Source organism: Mastigoproctus giganteus, chromosome 1 (genome assembly GCF_048544385.1).
Source record: "Mastigoproctus giganteus isolate SK-2022 chromosome 1, ASM4854438v1, whole genome shotgun sequence".
NCBI lineage: Eukaryota > Metazoa > Arthropoda > Arachnida > Uropygi > Thelyphonidae > Mastigoproctus > Mastigoproctus giganteus.
In genome coordinates, this window is record NC_143575.1 from 240564320 (window position 1) to 240589117 (window position 24798).

A 24798-nucleotide genomic window follows, 5' to 3' on the forward strand; every position below is an offset into this window, starting at 1 on the left:
GCGATCGATCTGCTCCTCTCTTGGAACGGCTTTATAAGGGTGCCTACCGGCCAGCAGCTAGAATCCAAGACGATATGCTTTGCATTCTCAGGGCAGGAGATGATAAAGGAAGAATAGGTCGGGTGTCTAGTTTTGATCGCTTTTGCGTCTAAGTTGATCCCATGTTCTTGGGCAAAGAGTGCCCTGCAACTTTCCACTTTTGTTGCTGGTCCTAGTCTGGAAATAAAAATTCTCTCTCGGGTCTGGACAGCTGAAATATTATATATCTCCTCAAGTCTCCGCGACAGAGGGACCGAGGCAGGTTCAGTAGGAACCGACATATTAGGCTCCTTGCATGGAGTTCTGTTACCTTGTGTTTTCACAGTCAAAACACTTTGAGCGCAAGCCATTTGTGGGTTATGCCTGGGAAATTGCGCAAGATAGTTAATTTGGTCAGAGAGACAGAAGGCATCCGCTTGAGCACAGATCCGCTCCTCCCTGTTTTGGCGTGGGGTTTCTCTCATCTCCATCCTCTTGTAACCGTGCTGGGCCTGGCTCAGAACCTGGCCACCAGGTTTCTCTTGACGTCTTTTGCAAGGTTGGTGCAGATTAGATTCACCAGGAATAATACACTTGTCCTGTATAAAAGGGCTGTCAGCCTCGAAGGTCGGATCGCGCTGATGGAGAGCGCTGTGAGGGGGATGAGTACCCAAAGGGTTCAACATCACGGCCGGGGCTACGATCTGTTCAGTTGTTTTGTCTGCAAAACGAGGTGAACTGTGCAGATTTTTGAGATCTCGATTTCCTCACTGGACTCGCTCAGTTTGAGTTGGAGGTCTTGGTCGTGCATTATCTGCTTCCTGTGAATGCTCCTGAGGTTCCAAATGGTCCATCACTGACGTCTGACTAGAGGGAAGACAGTATTCACTTATAAAGATTTTGAGATCCCTGAGTTGTTCATTCATTGGGAGCACTTGGTCGAGAATTTCCGTATTTTGGGCTCTGAGTTTTCTATTTTCGTTATTGAGGCAGGCAAGAGAGTCGATTATTGGGGACAAAATCTCCCTGAAAGTGATCTTAAATCTTTCAGGGAGGGCATTGAGTATGGAGGTGTTGTCCCTTAGAGCGCTTTTAATTGACGAACAATCAAAGGGGCTATTAACCTGTAAGTTTGCGGAGGCAGCAGGAGCGGTATCAAACTCCCTATTCTAGGGAGTTTGATACCGTTTGATTCTCAGCTACCAGACTGCAAAACTCTGACCTGAACAGTCTGTTCTCTTGGACTCCGCGAAGACTGAAGAGGTTTCAAGTTAAACTCTTCTTTTGTCTCAGTATCATCACTTTTAGATATTAAATTAACACTACGCATATATTTCTGATTTCAGTTAACATGGATGACAAAAAACCTTCTGCAACTGATATTTTTTCTCCGTTACCATCACTTGATGAGATCTCAACACCTCTGACCCCTCAAGTGCCATTGACTCAATCACCGCAACCAACTATTGCCTCTCAGGAAAGCTCATCTTCAAAAGTTGCTGCTGATTCTCTCACAATCAACTCTTGACAAAGAACGTCAGACGGATCTCCCTTCGAGTAATAAACTTGGAACTGCAGGTGCAGAGGAGAAAAATAATTTAACAAATGCTCAGGCAAGCGACCCGTGCCAGAATGTTCTTATTTTATATGACAGAATTGCAAAAATGAGACGGGATCTCTCTAGCTTCCTTTCTTATGAAGGCAACAAGATTACCAAGCAATCAGGTAACACTATAATGGATGAATGGCTCAATTTGGAGGCTGTTTCGACTTATCTCCTTGTAGAAAACGAAAAGCTAAAGGCCCTAAACATAGAAATAAATACACGTACCAATCTTTTCGAAAGCGTTATAAATACATTTTCCGGTATAACAACAAATATGGCTTCTTTGGCCAAACAATCTGTTAGTGACAGTTCCTCTACAGACAAACCTATATTTACACATGATGTGTCCCTTGCCCCGATTGTCAAGGATGATTCAACTTTTCAGGAAGACACTGCTACTGACACCTCTATTGTCAGGACCTTTGCTGATGCTGCCCGTTCCGCTGTAAATGTTCCTAAAGTGAAACCTGGCAATGTCTTAATTCTTAGAGCTTCTGAAAACAGTGATTGTAAGTCTAGTACTGACATTAAGACATTGGTGGCTAAAATTCTTAAATCGGATTTAAACAATGTTAAGATCAAGTCTCTTAGGCTAGTGAGGAACAAAGGAGTCTTGCTGGAAACGGCCTCTAAAACAGATCTGGAGTGTTTGTCCTTCTCGGAGTCTTTTACATCTGCAGGTATCAGCTCAGGTGTTCCTCGAAAGGGAAACCCCACTGTACTGATTTCCGATGTCCCAAAGGAATTGACACGTGACGAGATAATTGAAAATTTATATAACAAAAATCTTAGCGATTCGGATTTTACATTTGAGGAGGTTAAGAACGGAACTTTCTTTCGCTTCTCAACTAAAGCAAGGTTACATTTATCCGTAAACTGAGCTGTTAGTTTTTCTCCCAAGATTTACAAACATATAATTACTCTGGAGTGCATATTTCTTGCCTGGAGTTCTCATAGACACAGACCTTATACTGTTGTGAGGAAATGCTTTCATTGCTTGGTGGTCATGTGTTTAACGTGCGCATGGTGGTCATGTGTTTAACGAGTGTCCTAATAAAAACGAAGAGCCATCGTATATCAATTGTAAGAGAGGAAAACGTGACTTTCACCATTCGGTGAGAGATAGCAACTTTCCTGTCTGCAAAAAGGCCTTGGAAACAGCACGACTGAGGATTGCTGATGAGTAATACACCCAATTAAAGTGTATATAGTGTAAATAATTCCCCTACTGGTGATGTTAATAGTACGAACTTGCCTAGTGTTCAGTCTATTAATCTGAAATTTATGCAGATCATTCTCGAGTTGTTTCGGACGAGATTAGATTAACAGCAGAACAAAACTCAATCGACATCATCGCTGTTCAAGAGCCATATTTTGCTAAAGGGCGAATGGGAGATTGTTCAAAGATCACAGGTTATTCTCGTTCCACCCGAGTAATCCAACCTGCTCACCAGCAACCGAAGACTTGTATTGTTGTATTAAACGACAAAATTGATGTAACTGTCATTAATGGTCTCTGTCACCAAACTGCAACTTGTATCCTTGTCACATATTCTACCATGACCTTTTATATCATCTCAATATACTGCTCTCCATCTGAAGACTTAAATAGTTCATTAAATCATTTAGAACCCACATTGAACTTTCTGGGTCCTCATAATGTCCTTATTTCAGCGGATGTAAACGCCAAGTCTAAGTTTTGGTTTAGTGCACGCTCTGATGCTCGAGGAAAATTACTGGAAGAATTTATTATTAATATGAAGATTTTTAACAGACCTCAACAGTTCACTACGTTCTCCAGCTTCTCCGGAGAATCAAACATTGATATCACTTTTTGAAATTCCTTCTGTAATCTAGCTATCAATGATTGGACTGTACGGCCTAACTGAACAACTAGTGACCATCGGACAATTTCTTTCTCGGTCTCCATACGTTCTCGTCCCTCAGATTCGAGTATTTGTGGGCCTGAGTACGTTCGCTTCTCAATTAATAATATTAATTGGGACATATTTGAATACTCTGTAAATGCTGATTTCTCCAAACTGACTCTCATTTTGACGCCATGTCTGTGTCTGAAGCTGCGACACAGATTCAAAAAATTTTGATTAATGCATCATATAAATCATCAAGGAAAAAATGTGTCAATTCTAGAACTTGTTCCTGATGGTCGTCAGAATTATCTTCGCTTCGGAAACCTCGACGCACCTATCAGCGCAATCGTCATTTGTCTCAGGCTGATGTTCGCATCTTTTATAATTGTTACATTGATCTCAAGGCAACTGCTACCAGGAAGAAAGCAACTGCTACCAGGAAGAAGGAAACTTGGACAGAATTTGTGTACAACTCTGGTAATGCAGACCCGTGGGGGTTTACTTTATAAAATTGTAAGAAATAAATTATTTACACAAGAAGTGTATAGATCGATCGTATACAATGGTCTGGAGAACACTAACTGGACGGATTCTGTAAACATTAAAAAGTTATTCTAAATAACTTTTTTCTACAGGACAATTTGTGCTCCGACTCTGATTTTCACACTAATATTCGTTCTGCCAATTCTCTGTATGTTTCTTAAATTACGACTGAGCCTTTTAGGGCCATCGAGTTGGACACATCGGTCAAACAAGTGAAAGTTAAGAAATGCCCAGGGAAGGATGGACATGCTGGAGAGTACCTTTATTGTACGGTTCACCAAGATTAAGCCCAGTATACTTCTACAACTTTTCAATAAATGTTTAGATGCTGGGACTTTCCCGGATCTGTGGAAGACTGCCCTTATCAAGCTGATTAGGAAACCAAAGAAGCCCCCTCAGGAACCGAGGTATTATCGGCCTATAGCCTTATTGGTCAACCTTGGTAAGCTATTAGAACGTTTAATTGCCCTGCGATTAAACATTTAACAACGGATTAAACAACGGGGACTAATTGCGCCTAATCAATACGGATTCACTCCTGGAAGGTCCTGCGAAGACGCCTAATCAATACGGATTCACTCCTGGAAGGTCCTGCGAGGACGCCTAATCAATACGGATTCACTCCTGGAAGGTCCTGCGAGGACGCCCTTGTAGACTTCATTTCTTCTGTTGAACACTCCAGTTTCAAGTATACTCTTGCTATCTTTATTGACTTCGAGAGCGCTTTTGATTCCCTTTGGTGGGAAAGCGCCCTAGAACGTTTACGTCATGCCGAATATTCCCAGCAACTTTATCTTCTAATTAAGAGCTATTTCTCTAACAGATTTATCACTGCCAAATCTAAGTACAGACAAATTTTGCGTTAAGTCTTTCGAGAGTGTCTTCAAGGCTCCATTTTGGGACCACTTTTCTGGAACTTTGTTCTGCAAGGTTAGATTACCCGAACCTTTGACAACGTGAAGATCATGGCATATGCGGATGATTTGATAGTCCTTGTTGGTGGCAATTCAAGATCTTCTATTGAAATATGCGCTTAGAAAGTTCTATCTGATCTTCAACAATGGACAGTTGAAAATAAGTTAAAAATTAGTTCTACGAAGACAAAAATTATGATCCTTGCTCTAAATTGGATGTTCGTCGACCACCAAGAGTTAAAATAAACAATAGACAAATACCTATAATAACGGAAATTAAACTTTTGGGAATAACTATTGAAAGCAGGTTACCTTTTCTTCCTCATTTATCCAATCTGATAATTAAGATTAAAAATTTTACCGCGGCTCTTGTCAGAGTTTCTAGAATTGAGTGGGTCTTTCTAGAATACCTTTAAGAATTTACTATAACTCTGTGTTCCTCCCTATGGTTGCCTATGCTGCTGACAATTGGATCCATAGGATGGGGACAGTAAAATTTCAATCAAAATTGATGTCACTCCAGAGTACAATGTTACTTTGTATTTTGAAGATTTGTCGAACAGTTTCAACACCTGCTTTGAAGGTTTTAGCTGGGACGTTACCACTCGATCTCTACGTAATTTTCAGAGGCTTATGTTATCGCTTGAAACGTCAGATTCCCACTCAGATCCTCGGAATTTCTATTAACACTCAAGTCGATGCTAAAGCTGAACGACAAAGAATTTGGCAAGAGTTCATCAATTTGTGGCAGAGTGGGTGGAACAGCACATACTGGGTTGTGTAGCACGTAAGTTTTTTCCTGAAGTTGACTCTCTTATTGATAGAAAATCTACAATCTGGTTTAGCCCTGACTTGTTTAGTTCCTATTTGATATCAGGACATGGATCATTAAATAAGAAACTGTTTAAATTTCGCTTTTCTCCTACGGAACTCTCTCATTGTGGCGGTGTGGAAGATTGGCAGCACGAGTTGTACTCTTGTCCCTCATACAATGAATTTCGAGTAATTCTGTAGAATGCAATTCCCAAATTTTCATCAGGATTGGAACCTAATTTTGTATCAAATGCCACGAGTTACCGCGTCCTTCAGGATTTTGCTAAGCCCGCCTTCAATAAAAGGCTCGCAATCCTTTCTGCAATGACTGGACATGCGAATGTTTAAAATTCAGCTCAAGACTGTTCACTGTCACTGCAATGATGTCCATTTTCTCAACAAGATCTACAATTCTGTACTTGTGCTCCGTGTGCTGTGTTTTTTTTTTTTTTGCAACTCTACAAATGTCCTACAACTACAACTCAATTTGGCGATGAAAATTCCTTTGCTCGGATGGCTGTTAACTGACTGTGACTTTGTTATTGGTGATTGACTGCGAGTTTGCTACTAATGACTGCAGGACTTACTGGATTTAACCTCAACTCCAGAGTACAATGTTACTTTGTATTTTGAAGATTTGTCGAACAGTTTCAACACCTGCTTTGAAGGTTTTAGCTGGGACGTTACCACTCGACTGTTTATAAGGTTTGTGCCTGCTTCTGGGCTAAAATGCTTGTGTAAAGTTTTGTCGGTTGAATGGTACTGTTACCCTTAATTATTTTCTTTGACCTTGTATTTTTTTTTTATTTATGTTACATGCAAAAGATTATTTGCAAAATTGTTACAATGCAAAAGATTATTTGCATTGTTTAGTTTGAAATCTCAAAGTATCATCTGTGTTTACCTCAATCTGTTGAGGTTATCTTGTGTACAGTATTTAATTTTTGTATAGTTGTATAAGTTCCTATTTTTTACTATTTTTGGCTCGTACTTTGTTGGGCTCTTGGCGCGTCCCTCTCTTCTGTTGCCGCCGGTTGGTTGCCCCTGGTCTACCTTCCTGTGGTGGTGGTGGTGATGATGGCGGCGCGTTTCCAACCTGCTGGTTCAGGTTAGCCAAACAGCCAGTTCACTTCTGGCCATTTCTGCAGAATCCTCTAATTTAAAAGTGAAACGAGGCGGAGATGAACTAACGTTCCAGGTACGGCCCAAGACAAATACATGCATACATACAATTCGCTGCGCACGGTACTAGATGAATAGGGCAGTTCTGGGCTTGGTTGAATTCAGATGTTATTTGCTACGTACTGGATGTCCTGTTTTAGAGTACGACGGCTCTTGAAATACTGTTTTTCTGCCACATTTACTCTTTTCAGATATGAAAGAACCACTTCTTTTCCAGTCTTCAAAACCTTTGAGATGGATGCTTTTAAGAAACCAGTTATTTCTTCCGTTTATTGGATCACGTCTCCTGCTAAACGTGCACCGACATGTGGGATAAGACTTTTTTTTTTTTTAAATATAGATCACGTTTTTCACCATTCTAGCTTCAGATTACTGCAGTCGAACAGTGCGTGCAGTGTTTATACTCAACGAAGCAACACGTCATCACCTCATATCATCACAGTGTCCTTTGCATTTCTTCTTTCTGTGACTGTCTTAATACGAAAGTTCTTGTTTTTTTTGGCCAGTGTGTGTATTTCTATTCTACCAAGCGTCATTCCTCCGGGAGAAATATTCAGAGCACTATAAAACCATGACAAGGGAAAAGAAAACCTGACTCAGACCTGCTTCCAGATCAAAGCATTTTGAGGAATTTTCGGAAAACAGAATTGAACTGTTCAAATTATCCTAAATTGATAAATGATATTAGCGTGCGACATTCAAACTTACCAGCAAATTATGAGCGCTACGTGAACATGGAAGTGAGTATTACCTCCAGAACGGATCCCAGGTGAAACATAAGGGCCACCAGGACGCAAAGAAAAACGTAGGCAGGACAGCGCTATTTGCTCTACAGTTTTCTTCGAAAGACTCTCTCCAACATTTTGGACCAACTCCTCTGCTTAAGGTCTGAAAGCGAGTGACTTCATCCTGCGCTACACTCGATGGAGATGTTCAATATTTCTAGTTCTCATCTTCGTCCAGCTATGAAAGTGGACCTATTTAGCTTTTTAGTTGTGGTGGGTATTTTTTGGAAGCCACACCCGCTCCATGGTTCAGCATCACTTACCTTCTGGGAGGTAAGGTCCGATAAACCGACTTGAGAGATTATTATTTTTTTTCCCTGATTGGGGGTTCCGCCTCGTGACGAGTATTGCTATCAAGTACACAGGGTGGTTGTTGTTATGTCTGATGCTACTGTTGGTCGAGGAACTCTCTGACTATCCTACAGGTGTTCAGGATTGCGACTTTCTGGAGTTCCTTGTAGGTGTTCGCTGGGAGACCTATTGCTGCTAGGCTGCTATGTTGGGTCTTTGGCACCGAACCTCTGGTTGACACAATGATCGGGATGGTCGTTACTTATTACATATGCCACATCTCTTTGATCTCCTGTGTTAGGTTCGTGTACTTCCTGATTTTTTCCACATCGGTTTTCTGGACATTGCTCTGTCCATTTCTGGACAGAGGGTTGGGCACCTCTATGTCAATCAGATAAGTAGCCTTTTCCTTCTTGTCCGCAAGAGTTATGTTCAGCCTATTGTGCGGTATTGTCTTATCCGTTATTATGGCGCGGTCCTAGTACAGTTTGTGGGTTGGGTTTCTAGTACTGTCTGGGTTCGCACTTGTAGTATGGTACACTTTCTTCTTCTTCTTCTTATTCTTATTATTATTATTGTCATTAAATTTGAATAGAAACAATTTTATAAATGTTTTCTTATTTTTTTATTAGCAAAAACCTTTGAAATGCCTTCTAAATTATCTGACATGCTGGAGTCGCTATTTGGAAAACCATGTAAGTCATACAACTTTCTCTGTATTAATATATTATTCTATGTATTGTACAGGATGACTTTAACGTCCTTTCTCATTTAAAAAATTAATAACTAGTAACTATAGTTCATATCGAAGTTTTTGTTTTACATTATAATTAGTACTGTATATTTTATATTTTTGTACGATACAAAATTAGTTTTAAATTTGAACAGCACGGAATTAATTCATCTCTTAACCAATACTTAACTCATCTCAAATAAGCAATTTTTGTGTTCCCTATAAACAGAAATATATACATTTAGTTTACAGCATGGGTAGTGTACATTCAATCGAAAATTTTGAGTGAAATTATGATCGCAACTGTGGAAAACACAATGCGTCATTTTCAGTATCATTTTGTGCTTCAAACTAGATTATTGAAAAATTTACCTTCGTGTTGTTTTTCTAAAAATTACTTCATGTGAAGCTAATGGTTAAATTTCGGCATTGTATTGACCCCTTCCTATACATATATACGTTCAGTGATCACCGAATTATGACCGCCTACCTAATACCGTCTTGGGCCACCGTTCGCGGGTATAACAGCCCCTATTTGCCTTCCCATTGATTCCACTAGACATTTGAAGACGCCCATAGGACCCTACAGCCATGCTTCTGGCAAGGCTTTCATAATATGTGATGGAATAAGTGATGGTTGCGTGTCCATAATAGCCCATAAGTTTTCAATTGGATTGAGGTCAAACGAATTTGGAGGCCAATCAAGAAGGGCGATAACTTCATTATTTTCCTTGAACTGCTCGTGCACAGTGTGAACCCGATGGCATGGGGGAATTATCGTCTTGTAAGATCCGTTTCTGTCCTGGAAAAAAATGCAACGTGTCAGGCTTCATATGATTTCCTAAAATATAAACCTCTTTAGGTTTACTCTTAAGAATTGGCCTCCTAAAGAGCAAATCACACCAGTGAAAGTTGATCCAAGTCGTGAAAAATGGACATCGTAAGATGTCGAAGGTATGGTGTCACTCATACATAAGAAATGCAGAATCTCAATATGGAGAATACAATTTGTACAGAATGGGCATCGTGTATTGTGTCAACGTATTTGCACTTCGGAGATTTCCCTCAGTTCTACAGTCTGCTTCTTTGTTGATGATTAATTTACCAAAGCCAGACTTGTGTGTTTTTGTGTTGTATGATGAATGGGTGTTCAAATTACTGCCAATAAATGGGCCAAAGTAGGCAATGAAATGCCTCACATCTGCATCTTCGTAAACTGCCAGAAAATTATGTTTGAAATCAATGTTTTGATTTCAAAAATCATTAGTTTTACCAATGGGTATTCAATTATTAGGAAGACAGGGAATGCATTTTGGAAGAAAGACAGAGAAGATGGGAACCAGAGTACATCTACCAGGCCACATTGCACTGCTGTGACTCAAGCATGAAATAAATCAGGTGGCCAAAAAAAGATGCCATGATTGGAAAATTCCAGTAAATGGTATCAGTCACTGAACCTGAAAAGTAAGTTGTCATTATAAGTTTTATGCACGCTGCTCGGTAATAAACATTGAATCTGCCAAATAACATTCTTAAGTCTTATTTTATTTACTCTTATTTTAGAAATATTCTTTTGTATGTGCCGTTCATAATTTTTTCTCTCTATCTATATAGATAAAGAATTAGACGCATGGCCACTAATGAGGGACCCAGAAACAATAGTGTTAATTGGAGCAATTTACGTACTGTTTGTCACAGTGATTGGTCCAAACCTGATGAAACATCGACAGCCATTCCAACTGAAAGTTGTAATGTTGCTTTACAATATTATCATGTCTCTTGCAAGCATGACTATCCTCAGAGAAGTGAGTATAGAGTTTGTAAATAAGATAAGAATGGATATTTATTTTTAAAATGTGGTTATATTACACATGCTAACATCTTTTTGTTGAGCCATTTGATCCGGCTGGAGATGATTCAGCGTGCAAATTATTCATGCATGATTTTTAAATTTCAATCTATGTGTCATTCACACAGAGGTATTCAATTGTTAGAAAGACAGGGAATATATTTTGTAAGAAAGACATATGGCATGGGACCAGACTACGTCTACCAGGAACAAAAACTGACGAGGCAACAAACAGTTTATCAACTTATAATGGGACTCGTGAGCCCATAGAAATACTTGGAGAGACTAATGATTTAAAACTGAAAGGAACAAAAATGCTATTACGAAAAAATGCATAATTATTGGTAAGGAACTGGTTTTGCGCCCCGCAACCCATTTGCCAAGACCTTCAATAGTTTATCAGTTTTGGCCCCAACCCTAAAAAGTTTGGTTGCTCTTGATGTGTACAACTTGTTCGTTTAACTTGCTCTATCATCTATCCCAGCATTTCTATAAATGGTAGCCGACCGGGCTAGCCGAGTGGGTAAAGTACCTGCCCGGCAACCCAAAGGTCGCGGGTTCGATTCCCGCCTCGGGCTTGGATCAAAGTACTGCAAAAACCTTGGGAGGTGCAATATGGCCACAGAAGCCGATGCGCCAACAACTACCAAATCAAAAAAAAAAAAAAAAAAAAAAAAAATCTATAAATGGCGCTAATACCTGGAGATCTAGTTCTCATTAAGGAGATTTTTAAGGAGAAAGATCAGCCAGATCAGCCATGACTGTTTAAACATAACGTTTTAAATTCCTTAAAACTAGATCTTATGTATAGCTTAGCTTAATTTTCAGCACTCACCTCATAGTAATCCGCTTAGCTGGTGGAGGGTTTTACCACATACATAGTGGTTATAGGATTCTAATACTTCATGGGGATTATGGGTTTAAATTAAGTTATGGGCTAAAAAATTTTTTAAGAATGGAGGGTGCACCTTCCATGGTTGCCTAATTAAATTAAATTAAATGAAGAGAAAAAAGGAAAGGAAAATATAAATTATATTTTTTAATTATATTTTCCTTTCCTTTTTTCTCTTCATTTAATTTAATTTAATTAGGCAACCATGGAAGGTGCACCCTCCATTCTTAAAAAAATTTTTAGCCCATAACTTAATTTAAACCCATAATCCCCATGAAGTATTAGAATCCTATAACCACTATGTATGTGGTAAAACCCTCCACCAGCTAAGCGGATTACTATGAGGTGAGTGCTGAAAATTAAGCTAAGCTATACATAAGATCTAGTTATTACATTACAGCACATAAAGACTTCTTAAAACAATCAAGATTCCTTAAAACTTTATTAAATTCTCTATTAAAAACAGTTTTGACAGAATTAATGTCATTCGTGGCTACAAAATCAAATCATAGAAAATAATTCAAAAGTTCATTCCCAACATTGTACAATTAATCAACTAACTCCCCAAAGTCTCCATTTAACCCACTGTATATATTGCATATACCTGCGTTGATAAGCTATTTGTGTTGAATATTTTTGATAGTGTGATTTGAAAACATCCACCACGAAAAGTAATACCTTTTATATACTCTGAGCAAATGGAAGGATGCCATTAGTGTTTAACTTGCTCTATCCATTCATCGCCTTCAGCACAGAAATCAGATCTTCTCTTTGCCTAGTGTCTAGATGCTGCAATTTTCAGTAATGAAGCCTTCATGGTAAGAGCAACTTTTTATTCTCCTCATTAATCTTGTTGCTTTCTCCGTAGCCGTTTCTCCAGATCCTTCCTAAAATGAAGTGCCCAGTGTACTACAGAACTGTGGTTTAATCATTGCTGAACATAACGGGATAAGCAGATAAGCACCTCCTTCATACTGCTGGCAAAATGCTATGTATCATTGACAAAAGACATTGGTCAAAGAGCTTAATACCTGACTGCACAATTACTCCCACCACCGTCTTTTTCATTCCTCACTACACCAATTTTGACATCAGAAAGTTGGTTTTTTTTTTTTTTTTTTTTTGATTTGGTAGTTGTTGGCGCATCGGCTTCTGTGGCCATATTGCACCTCCCAAGGTTTTTGCAGTACTTTGATCCAAGCCCGAGGCGGGAATCGAACCCGCGACCTTTGGGTTGCCGGGCAGGTACTTTACCCACTCGGCTAGCCCGGTCGGCTCAGAAAGTTGGTACGTTAATCTGGCGTTACCGCTGTTGCAGCACTTCATCAGCCAGTTTTTTCTAGGTTGCAGTAGCATATCCTGATTACTGCGAGTAACCAATCTGCAAACTTAGATATTAACCTATTAACCTGATATGCCTTGGATAATGTCATTAATAAATATTTAAAATAATAATGGGCCTAGCACTGAACCTTGGGGAATTCCACTAATAACGTTCATCCAAGAAATCAATGTCCATTGATAACCACTCTGGCTTCACCACTCTGGCATAATTGTAGCTTTCCCCACTACTCCACCTTGTGCAACAGCCTTTTATGTGCAACAGTATTAATAAATTTCCTGAAATCTAATTATATGATGTTAGAATTATTAGTACATCCAGTTTCTTTGTTACTGCATCACAGTATCCAATCAGGTTGGAGAGACAAGATCGCATATTAAATCCATTCTCTGACTGCAGCATAATTGCCTTCCTGTCTAAGCAGTCTTGCATAATGTCTATAGCTAGCGACTTCATTATTTGCCCTGAAAGTGAAGTCAAGCTAATATGTCAGTTACTCATGTGACAATTACTCATGTCATTCTTTGATCCCACATTGTGAAGTGGGGATGCATTCGCACATATCCAGTCCAGATGGACCTCCCCTGAATCCCCTATCATAATTATGGCTAAAGGTTTACTTGCCATCCTTAATAAAACTGGATTGATTCCATCCCACCTCAGGCGCCATTTTTTTAAGTTTAGCTTTAACAATTTCCTCTCAACTATCACAAAATCATTTAATAATCTCTTAGAATTTTACACTTCTGGCATCCCATCCCTAGAATTCCTCACGTATGAATGTAGATAAAAACACCCATTCAGTCTATCATCATCTTGAGTAGGATTATCAACAGTTAAACCATTAATAAACAGTGAATCAACGAGGTCATACCCTTCTTTCTAGTGTTTGAAAAAGTAAATAAGCGTCCGCTGTTTTTCTTTGCATTCTTTAGCAGACATGTCTTGGAATATTTATTAGATTGTCTAACCTACTCTGTGTCTTGGTTGCAAACAAGGTTACAGCCTCTATAGGTTTCTGTATCACCTGATAATTTATATAAATCTGCTGCACTTTTCCTCACTGCGACTATTCTCTCATCAAATAATCTGACGTACATTTAGATCAAAGCGTTGAAGAGTATCTCTTAGTTGATATAAAAACTCCAGTAGCGTCTTCAATTACTTCTCTGAAACTTTTCAGTTAGAATTTGCTGTTGGTAATATCATCAGCTGGTCCCTGAATAAATAAATAAATAAATTTTCTGTTTATACTCCGGCACGACAACCAAGTCAGTAGAGTTTACAATAAATCGTCAATACAACTATTTATCGTATTTAGTAGTCACGGGCTTGAACCCCGGTCCACTCAAGGAACGCGTGCTATGCACTCTCGCTCCTGACCACTGGGCTACGTCAGAATTTACGTATGAGAGCAATCTAGTTGCCATAACAAAAGCTAACGCGATTCCCTTCGCCCTTGATAGCAGTCACAGCTTTAAATAAATGTCACATCATACACCCTGATCACTGCCACCTTGTGGTTCTTTTATATGCATCAGTTTACCTGTTTTTTTTTTTTTTCACCAGATATCTTTCATCTCCTTTTGTCATATCTTAAAGCATGCAGAATCACTGCTGATAACAGAAAAAGAACATTTCTTTCCCTTTATCCTTCCTTACATACCAGCGGAGGAAACAGTTATACAATAAATCCACAAAATTCTTGCTATTGTGCAAGTGGCCAATGCACAACAAATTCCAATCGACTAAAATCCCCCATTAAAACATATTCTGATTTAATGCCTCTATTTATTTGTCTATATAATTGTTCGTTGGTATGTGGCCCAGTGGTTATAAACTCTTCCCAACGAGTGAAAAAGGCTTAGGTTCGAATGACGCGAGGAACTTTCATATGCTTTTTTTTTTTCACTCCGTGGCTGACTTAGTCGGTCCCAGGCATAGACAGCAAGGTTCCCCGTGGACATTCGGGTTTTTCTAAACTTCTTCCAATATGATTTTTAAGGTAGTGTCTCTTTACACGCACCGACGATCCAATTCATTCCAAAAGTGCTCTATAAGAATGAGGACAGCGTTCTGTGCTAGCTAGTCCAACGTTTTGGACGTTCATATCCTCAAACCAATCCGTCACAACTCGAGCAGTATGACACGGGGAACTGTCCTGCTGATAGCGGTATGGGCCTTCGTCGACGAGCTGCCACAAGGTAGTTATTGTTCAAGACTACATAGACCTCAGCATTCATGGGTTCGTCCAAAACAAGCAATGGTACCAGGCGAAACAATGAAAAACAGTTCCGGACCATCATGCTGCCTCTGCCAAATTTCGTGACCAAAACAATAAACTCCGACAGACAGCTTTCTTTGGGCATCTGCCACACCCAGTTACGACCGTTATATTGGTAGACCATGCGCCATGACTCGTCACACCACAGTACAGCATTCCATTGGTCTACGATCCAAGAACGGCGTATTTTAAGCCAAGCTAAATGACCTCTGATATTATTCGGAATAATTATTGGCTTTTGAAAGGCTGCACGGCCGTAGTAACCCATATCATGCATGCAGCTTCTTTGTACTATACCGCTGCTGACGTGTGCCTCGATTATCTCAGTCTGTCTTTGTGTGCTGCTACAACATCGGCCCGCATTCAGAGACGATGATTTTTGCAAGGCTGTCCTGTCGCTTTCCTTTAGCTTCGGAGATTTTGCTCGTCATTTCGTGATGGCTTCAGCACCAGTCCGCATCATTTCATTGGTGATCACATCACCAATGAAATGTTACAAGCAGACCGATTGTTTCTTATGTGGCATCCTATTAGACGTTGCTATAACCTTAATCGAGTTGGGCATTTTGCATTCACAGTTGTACTGTCTCTTCGAATGTCTGAGAGCGCATTTATCATTTTGTCTGATACCTGGTCTTTGGGTAGGACGTGACCATCAACGGAGTGGCTTCCGGGTATAAATGGCATTCACAGACAGGGCAACTGCATCACTAATTAGCACGCAGGTAGCAAGCCTCAAATATTGTTAAGCAATAGATCTCCGAGATTAAACAGTTGTGTGTGTGTCCTTGGATTGTGACAGCATAAATGCAGTTTTCAGTAGAAGGCCGTATTTATGCAATTGCAGGTTGTGTACTTTTGATCAGATTACAGAAATTAAAGAAATACTAATAACTTTTTACCCTCACAGAAACTAACAATCATTATATAAGGATTGGTCTTGCATATGAAATTCAGAAATATATAGTCTTTGAAAGTATGCGTCTATTTAAGTAGAATGGAACGAGAGAAATTTATAACAAAGGAATGTTTTTATATTAAATCAATTTCTTTCCAATTTCCTTATTAATATTTCTAACCAATAAGAACATCTACTTAGCTGAGCGGTTTATGTGATTGCTCAATACGGTAAAGTTCTTGTAAAAGCCCATAAATCTTCATAGTTTTTCCTGAATATAAATAGAAAATTATTTATTTGCTTTTACACGCCTGGTATTTTATACCAGACATGTAAACCTATCGTCCCCCGAGCGCTGCCAACTCTCACAGATTAAAAGAATGAAATTATTGACAAATGGTGATATTTAAAGCTCATTTGATCATGAACCAATCATGAACGGTCCTCTCTGTAAGTATGTAAGTACATCTGTCCACAATAAAAGTCCAGGAAAGGTTTCTCCCTAAAACAACAATAATAGTACTTTATTCTATCTGAAGACTATTGTATTTCCCTTCTCCAGTTCCGAATTATTTATGCTAAGTGCAGCCAGACTTGTGAGCTAAGAATATGTATATATACATGTATAATGTCTTATGTAGAGCAGAACCTCAACAAAATCAAAGTTTGGTCATTCAATTAGAATATTCATGAATATACACAATTGTAAAAAATATACCTAATACAGAAGCAGGACACATGCAAGTCCATGTCAATCTACAATTTTATTAGGTAATAACACAGTTTTAAAGCTTCCGTAGCCGAGTGGTTAGGAGTGGGAGTGCAGTAGCATATGCTCTTTGAGCAGACGGAGTTCAAGCCCCTGACTGCTAAATACGGTCGATCTGCCAATCCGCATTGGATCAGCGTGGCAGATTATGGTCCATTTTCCCTCAACATGAATCGCTGAGGAAGCTTCCATCCTGCAGTGGATTGAGTTGGCTGTTTTTACTACAGATTTTAGTCAAAGTCATCCACTTAACTCCCTACGCTCTGGTTCATAATAATCGAAAAGTTTTAGGTCAGCCCATGGAATGTCACATCATCATTATCATTCTAGCCAAATTTATCTTTTTGATCAACTTCGTATTCTCCGTTGTTCTCCATTACTTCGTTATTTCCATTTTTCTCCATTACTGTATTATTTCCATTCCTTTCTACGGTTGTATCTGTTTTCATTATGCTACATTGGTTCAATTTTAATTTCTTACTGCTTCACTGTTAAACATTGTTTTCCATGCTCAATTTTATTTATTACATGTAAGAAAACATTACTTCTCGCTAAATAATGTTAAAGGAAGGCCGACTACTTAAACTGGACGTGATTTATTCCTGTCGAACTGCATTTTTCATTTCGAGAATTCAAAACTGCACTCATCAAATTCAACTGCAAAGTTGTAGATCTGCAGTCGAATTTGACTTTCTTTTCTCGCTATTAGTCCTGATGGAAGTGTCCAAGCATTTGAGGGAACTTGGAAAAGAAATTCTTGTAATGGACATTGCAAAATTTATAAAATGCAGAGTATTAAAATAAATGGTGAAACATTTTGGCGCTGTTCAGCAATATATAATTCAAAAACTCGTTCACGTCCACAGAGTGCATTATAGCCTAAGTTGCTGATGCACCAACAAATTTAACAACAACAACAACAACAACAACAACAACATCCACAGAATACCAAAAATGCATTTGGATGTCAATTTTTAAAGCAAATTGAAGTATGAGCTTGCTTCGCTGACACGAATCCCTAAATTGCTTCTCATACTCGCTGACACGATTTTTTAAAAACAAAAATTCAAGAATATCATCAAGGATGTATAATGAGACTGCATTTTGGTAAGTGTTTCGGGCATTATTTCAAACAACAGAAATTGGATTTCAAAATAATGTGTTTGTTTTATTATTATTTATTCATTTTAAGTTACATTTGCCCCTGGACAGCCTTTTTAGCTACCAGGTCACATTTGGTGGCATGGCATACATAATACGTCATATTGCTTTAACAATATATCTCTCACAAAAAAGCACATCTCATTTATAATACATATTAATTACTTACAAATTACTTTAATACTTCGAGAAAATGGAAAAGAAACCCTAATCCCCTGCCTGGTGCCATATTCAACAGTAATAAAGAATCGTAATCTCCTTCTTGGTGCCCAATTCAACTTTAAGAAATAGGCCCCAAGATCTTTGGTTACCATTCAAATCTATTCAAATTTAACACTGAAAAGATTGTCCAATAAATTAAAATATATAAAAACCATCGTGTTGTAAATTTATTCTTTTTGGTAACACGTATATATTTTTTTATCTTTCTCTACAGTGTATATATATTTTAAGGGAATATACAAAAACTTATTCGATTGGCTGTATACCACCAGGAGGCATAATATTCGGTCCAACAGGCAGATTGGTAAGTAAACCCAAAATTATTAAAATTTAAATTTTTCAGTTGTTCAGAGAGGTGTGTGATATAATATCTATATATGTATGTATGCATGTTTATATCCGTATATATCGCAGCAATGGATGGAAATTTTAAAGTAAATCTATCCATTCTTTCTAGTGGAGAAATTTCAATAATAAGCCAAAGGTGCAGTGGTTTTGTGGACTAAAATCCAGCATTTCTTGAGTAAAATCCATTCAATAGTCTCTCAGACTCTTAAAATGGGGCAAGGAGTTAAAAAAAAAGCCAATAAAGGTTCTTCTTCGAGTCATTGAATGAATTCGAACCAATGAGAGCATTGTGTGTACCTCATACTTGTACAAGCATTAAAATATGTTTTTAAATTGCAGTGCTATGTATTAAACGCAGAAACAAAACAAATATATATATATATATAGAATATGCGGTAAATTCAAATTTACATATTATTATTCTATTCATTTGTATGCCTTTTCTTGAACTGTTGGTTCAACATTTCTTTCAATTATATACACATATATAAGTATACATAAGATTACTGATTTCCTGTTTACTGACGAATTTGCTGCAAATTCTGGGTAGAAAAAGGTAAAAGGAATAGCTCCTAACATTATCTGAGCTTTCCATGTACTCGTTAATATGTATAGTTTAATTAAACGTCAGAGTTTTTTTTTTTTTTATGAAAACCCCAAACACGAGACTCATTACAACCTATAGTACTTAGTACCGTGCTTCGGTTGGAGGTTGAGAAGACGAAAGAAGATATTTGTTGGCATTGGACTTAAACTTCTGTAGACTGTAATTTTCATGAAATACCTGTGAAGGAAGGTTTTTCTAGAAAATGGCAGTCAAATTAATACACAAGGAAGATTGAAAAGATGGTTCTGTGAGTTTGAAGTTGGACAGTAAATGGATGTTGGCTGGTGGCGGCACGTGTTCGGACTGTTTTGAAAGAGAGAGCGCGAATTATAGAAGCCAATTCAGAAGAACAGTGCCCATGGAAGTATCTGTAGAAGAGGCATGCAGCAGAAACAGTACGTCTATGAGACAGCGAGTGGAGAGACCCTGTTAGAGATGAATCATTAATTAACCTAACTGCCCTCTTCTGAATGGAATCAAGAAGCCTGAGAGAGGTTTTGGGGGCACCATCCCAGATATGGGAACAATATTCCATGGCAGGGCGGATTTGCGATTTGTACACAGGGAACAGTTGTTTGGAAGAAAAGTAACGCCGAGAGCGAAAGAGAAAACCAAGTTTTTTAGATGCAGAGGAAGCAACATTTGTAATGTGCTTGTGCCAAGAGAGATTAGAAGTCAGGGTAATCCCCAAAGAGATATATCCTTTTGCCTAGAAATCGGAGTGTCACTAAAGATAAGCATAGGAGCAGAAGAATCCTTTTTGCGAGATATAAGACAACACTGAGTTTTAGAAGGGTTGAAATCAAATAAGTTGTCTTTGCCCGACTGGAGAATTACCTGAAGATCGGCATTTAAGGAATTGGTAGCGGATATTCGAGAAGTTGAAGCTGATTGAGCAGGATAAGGTTTTTCTCAAAATTAAAAATGGAATGGAATGTGCTATCACCGGCAAAACTATGCATACGATTTCCAGTCAATGGAAGAAGGTCATTAATATACAAGAGGAAAAGAGTGGGGGAAAGAACTGAACCTTGGGAGACACCAGCGTTAGTGGAGAAGTTAGAAGACAGAGAGCCATCTACCATCACCCTCAGTGAGCGATCAGAGAGAAAACTGGATAAACAATTACAAAAAACAGTTGGCAAACCATAAGATGGAAGCTCGTTTAGAAGACCTTTATGCCAAACACGATCGAAAGCCTTTGAGATGTCAAGAGCAACTACTTGTGTTTCACCAAACCTTTCCGTTTAATTAGTCATAAATGGATAACATAAGCGAGAACACCACCAGTGGATCGACATTGACGGAATCCATACTGGCGATCCTTGATCAGTCGGAAGTTTTCTGGGTAATTTTAGAGTTGGCGGTTAATTGATTTCTGCATTATTAATTCCAATGGGACGATAATTGGATGGGAGGGATTTGTCACCCTTTTTAGGAATAAATGGCTGGATATGAGAAAATTTCCAAGCAGAAGGAAAAACACCTTTGGAATAAGAAAGTGAAAAAGGGCGGCAAAGAATAGGAGTAAATTCAGGAGCAGAGGGTTTGAGAACAAGTGGAGAAATACCATCGGGACCTGGAGCTTTGTTAGCATCAAGTTTCATCAAAATCCTTATATCCTTTTCACGGAAGACCACAGGAGGCATTGAATGGAGCGTGTTGGAAATGGTGGGAGGTGTTTTATCAAGATCATTAATACATGAGTTGGAAGAAAAATGGGATGCTAGCAGGTGAGCTTTATCCTTGGCTGAAGTGACAACAGAACCATTTGGTTTGGACACAGGTGTGAGCAGAGATGGGCAAAAGTTGCAGCCAATAGCTTTGTCAAGAGACCAGAATGCTCGGCTACCATTAGGGCAAGAAGCAAGTTTTCTACTCTTATCCTGTTCAAAATCTAGTTTAGACTGATTGATAACTGCTTTACAATTGTTGCGAGCTTTGGTGTAGGCAGAAAATGAAACTGAAGAATTAGAAACAAGCCAATTACGATATGCAACATTCTTCTCTTGAACAGCCTTAGCACATTTATTGGAAAATCAAGGTTTAGATGAAGGACGGGATTTTAAAGTGGAGTGTGGGATAAAGTATTCCATTCCGGCAAGAATAATTTCGCTGACACGATCTGAGCAAACGTTGATATCAGAAGTTTTGAAACAGTAATCCGACCAAAGAAAAGAAGAAAATAAATCTCGCAGGTCATCCCATTTTGCATTATTGTCATGCCAAACAACACGACGTTGGGAATAACCATGATATAAAGGCTCCATTGGAGAAGAGACAATCACCAAGTTGTGATGTCAAGTGTCTAAAGGACCTCTCACTTCGACCGTGTACTTAGAAGGGTTGTTTATGAGAAACAGATCAAGCGTGTTGGCTGTATGATTAGGATTGTCCTGTATTCTGGTAGGTAAATGAACAATCTGTGCAAGGTTATTCATTAGTAATTGCAAAAGCCTCAGCATCTCGACCAGCTGGGTCGGTGTGACTAGAAAACGGAAGCCAACTGGAGTTGTGAACATTAAAATCACCAAGGAAAATTACCTCACTGTTAGGAAAGTTGGACTGAAGAAAGTGAAGTTGCGAAGAGAGGAAGTGAAAGAGTTCCAAGTGATTAGTGGAGTTAGGAGAACGGTAGAGACAACACGTGAATTTGACACAATGAGGTAGAGAGATTTTAAGCCAGAGAAGATCAAAGAGAGGAGATTCCAAATTGCCAAGTCTGACAAGGAATATCAGAACGGACATATGCACAAGCACCACCTTCGAGGCGAAGGGAATTATACAGTGAATAATTGGGCAACTGAGATGAGCATTGGTTGAATCAACCGATAACTGAGATTCTGTCAGAAAAAGTACATGGGGTTTGGCAGACTGCAAGTGAAAATGGACATCGTTGAGATTAGAGCTGAGACCACGTATATTTGTGAAATGAATTAGGAAGTCCTTGGGAGGTTTAGATCGTTTTGCAGATAAACTTGCTCTATTAGTTTGACAATTCTTGGTGTATTCAATAGTAAGAAAAAGTGAGTGGGACATGCTGTATGAAGTAATGAAATTTTTGGATATGGCGTACACATGGTAAGAATATACCCAGATCCTTGACATAACGTGTCCTCGACAATGCCCTCCCCCCCATACACACTACTCGGACTCCCTCCAGTCACTATCTGGCAGAGTAGAGGTAGCAAGATTATACACTAGCTGATCCGGAAGCCTCCTAGAGAGTTACCAATAGGTTCGGTCCAGTGTACTAACTAGCGGCCGGCCTGCGAACACCGTTTTAGAGCTGTACCCTCGAAATGTAAGGAATATTGGATCTCGCCATAACCTCAAAAGTCATCAATCATACTGCGTGATGGAAGAGATGAGGAAGGGTTGACCGGAACTTAGCTCTAGAGACTAAACATGGGTTTCACCACTTCAAGCCTCCAATAAGCAAAGTGGTGATATTTCACCGGTTGAGGAGAGTTATCTACCACCTAGAAAGTAAACTTAAGGGTAAACTTTCTAGAGAAAGAGTGGAAATAAATGAATTAAAACTTATTAATTGTTCTTTAATATTTTTCTACGCTAGATTCAAAAATTACTATGAAATAGAGAACTGATTCGTATGTTTGTCGACTAGTATACTTCGTATCAATTGACAGCCTTGGTATTTGTTAGCTCTAAATGAGTTGCTATCTCTTTTTTTAACGCTATGTAATTATAGTTCTGCTTTCATCACTCTCCTTCCTTATCCCTCTTTATTGCTCCATATTTGGGGCGGGAAATGTCTGGCCCTTTTTCGGAGAGGCCATTTTATTTTATTTCCTCATTCATTTTTATTATTTATTATTTTTTTTTAAATTTTTTCTCTTACTTTTCATATTATTATTCCGTTTTTTAAACTTATTTTTCGTGTTCTGTATATTATTATTTTCCTCTTTTATTTCTTTCTTTACTTTTGATGCCTCATTCACAGGCGATTCTCTTCTGCCCTCCTGTGGATGTGGGATGTTTGGATTAGTCCTTATATGTGGTCAATACGTGCTTAGTTTCGGCCGTCTTCTCGTGGTATGGACGGGTCATATCATTATTATCATTGATTCTTTAAAGTGCGGCTTTGTCTTCATTGCATGAAACAGCCTCATTACAGATGGTATGCAAGAAGATTTGATGCTGCACTTGCTTTTTCTGGACCTTCCAGTTAATTTTGTAGTGCGGAAATAGCGATCGTCAATTTGGTTGCGCAGTTCGTGCCACACCATCGGAAGAGCTAAAAGCATAGTTTTTTTTTACAGTTATTCACATCTGCAGATTTCTGGTGTACGTAATACAGCGCACAATGCAGAGCCTAAGTTTTGTGCTCACCAGTGTTGCAACCAAATACGTACAGTCTGTAGAAGTAATGGTCACATTAACCGCGTGCTCATCTTAATCATGCTCTGTAATAAACCAGGCAGTTCAATAGCTTCTTCTAGAATTTTCCGTTGATTTTTACTACTATATCTACAGTTTAAACATGCTTCATGAACATGACACAGTATTTACAGATATGAGCCTTCGCTCATTAATAGGACTCTTCAGTGATACTCAATGCAGGCAATTGCAAGCATGTGAGTGGAAATTTTGAATCTGATCACAGGAGTCAAGGTTCCAGTCAGTCTGCGTTGATCAAAAAGGGTTGGATGTAACTTTGACAATCTCCATTGAAACATTATTTTGTTAGTTTGTGAGTTACGTGCCAAAGCTACTAAGGGTCATGAGGGATACGGATTGTGTCTGTAAATTGCACATATTCTGCAATAGATTTGGCAGTTTTCTATGGTAAAGAAAGTCCAAGTTTCCAAAAAATAAGCCATGCAATCCTTGCCTGAGACCGACTAATTCAGCCACGTGGAAAATTGAAAAGAGTCTATAAATATTCATTTTGTCATTGAAGGAATTCGAACTCAGACCTTTAAATAAAACTAAGGGCCATGAGGGATACAGATTGTGTCTGTAACTTGCACATATTCTGCAATAGATTTGGCAGTTTTCTAGGGTAAAGAAAGTCCAAGTTTCCAAAAAATAAGCCATGCAATTCTTGCCTGAGACCAACTAATTCAGCCACGTGGAAAATTGAAAAGTCTATAAATATCCATTTTGTCATTGATGGAATTCGAACTCAGACCTTTAAATAAAACAATATTTATGCTTCTCCAAAACATTGAGTCTTGATGTCTATGCCTTGCTGAGGCAGTTTTAGACGATTAAATTGGAATTCCTTTGAATATTTCCTGTTGTTACTATGAGAAAGCAGTTAAGATACGTAATCATTGCATGGAACGCTTGGATAGCAAAGTCCAATAGTCATAATACCAACTTTTGGAGTTCTGGGTAAAACGATATTGAGTGAATGGCTGCACAGTGCTGTCACCCAGAGCACCTTGAGATATATAATCGTTTTGTAAATCTGTTACAGAGAAACCTTTAAAATGAAAAAGGGCAAACAGCTATTTAAGTTTATATTCCTTTTAGTGCTCCAAGCTCGAATACATTTCATTTAATTGAATTCTACCTTTAAGTGAAATTCGGAATTTTTATTTCAGGGAGCAGCAGCAGTATGGCTCTACTGGATGACAAAATTTATTGAATTTTTTGATACAGTAAGTACTTATTATGCAGTATAAATTAAAAATTTACATT

At 38.6% G+C, this 24798-nt stretch overlaps 1 protein-coding gene across 1 annotated transcript in view; it reads left to right on the plus strand.

Moving 5' to 3' along the window:
* The window catches only part of LOC150091693 (very long chain fatty acid elongase 7-like), a 58287-nt gene that overhangs the window by 6662 nt on the left and 26827 nt on the right, over nucleotides 1-24798 (plus strand). Inside the window, exons 2-5 of the mRNA XM_090385222.1 lie at nucleotides 8656-8718; nucleotides 10371-10561; nucleotides 18388-18477; nucleotides 24702-24758. Of these exons, the coding sequence (XP_090241348.1) occupies nucleotides 8670-8718; nucleotides 10371-10561; nucleotides 18388-18477; nucleotides 24702-24758 (387 nt within the window). The 5' untranslated portion in view covers nucleotides 8656-8669. The remainder of the gene's footprint in view (nucleotides 1-8655; nucleotides 8719-10370; nucleotides 10562-18387; nucleotides 18478-24701; nucleotides 24759-24798) is intronic.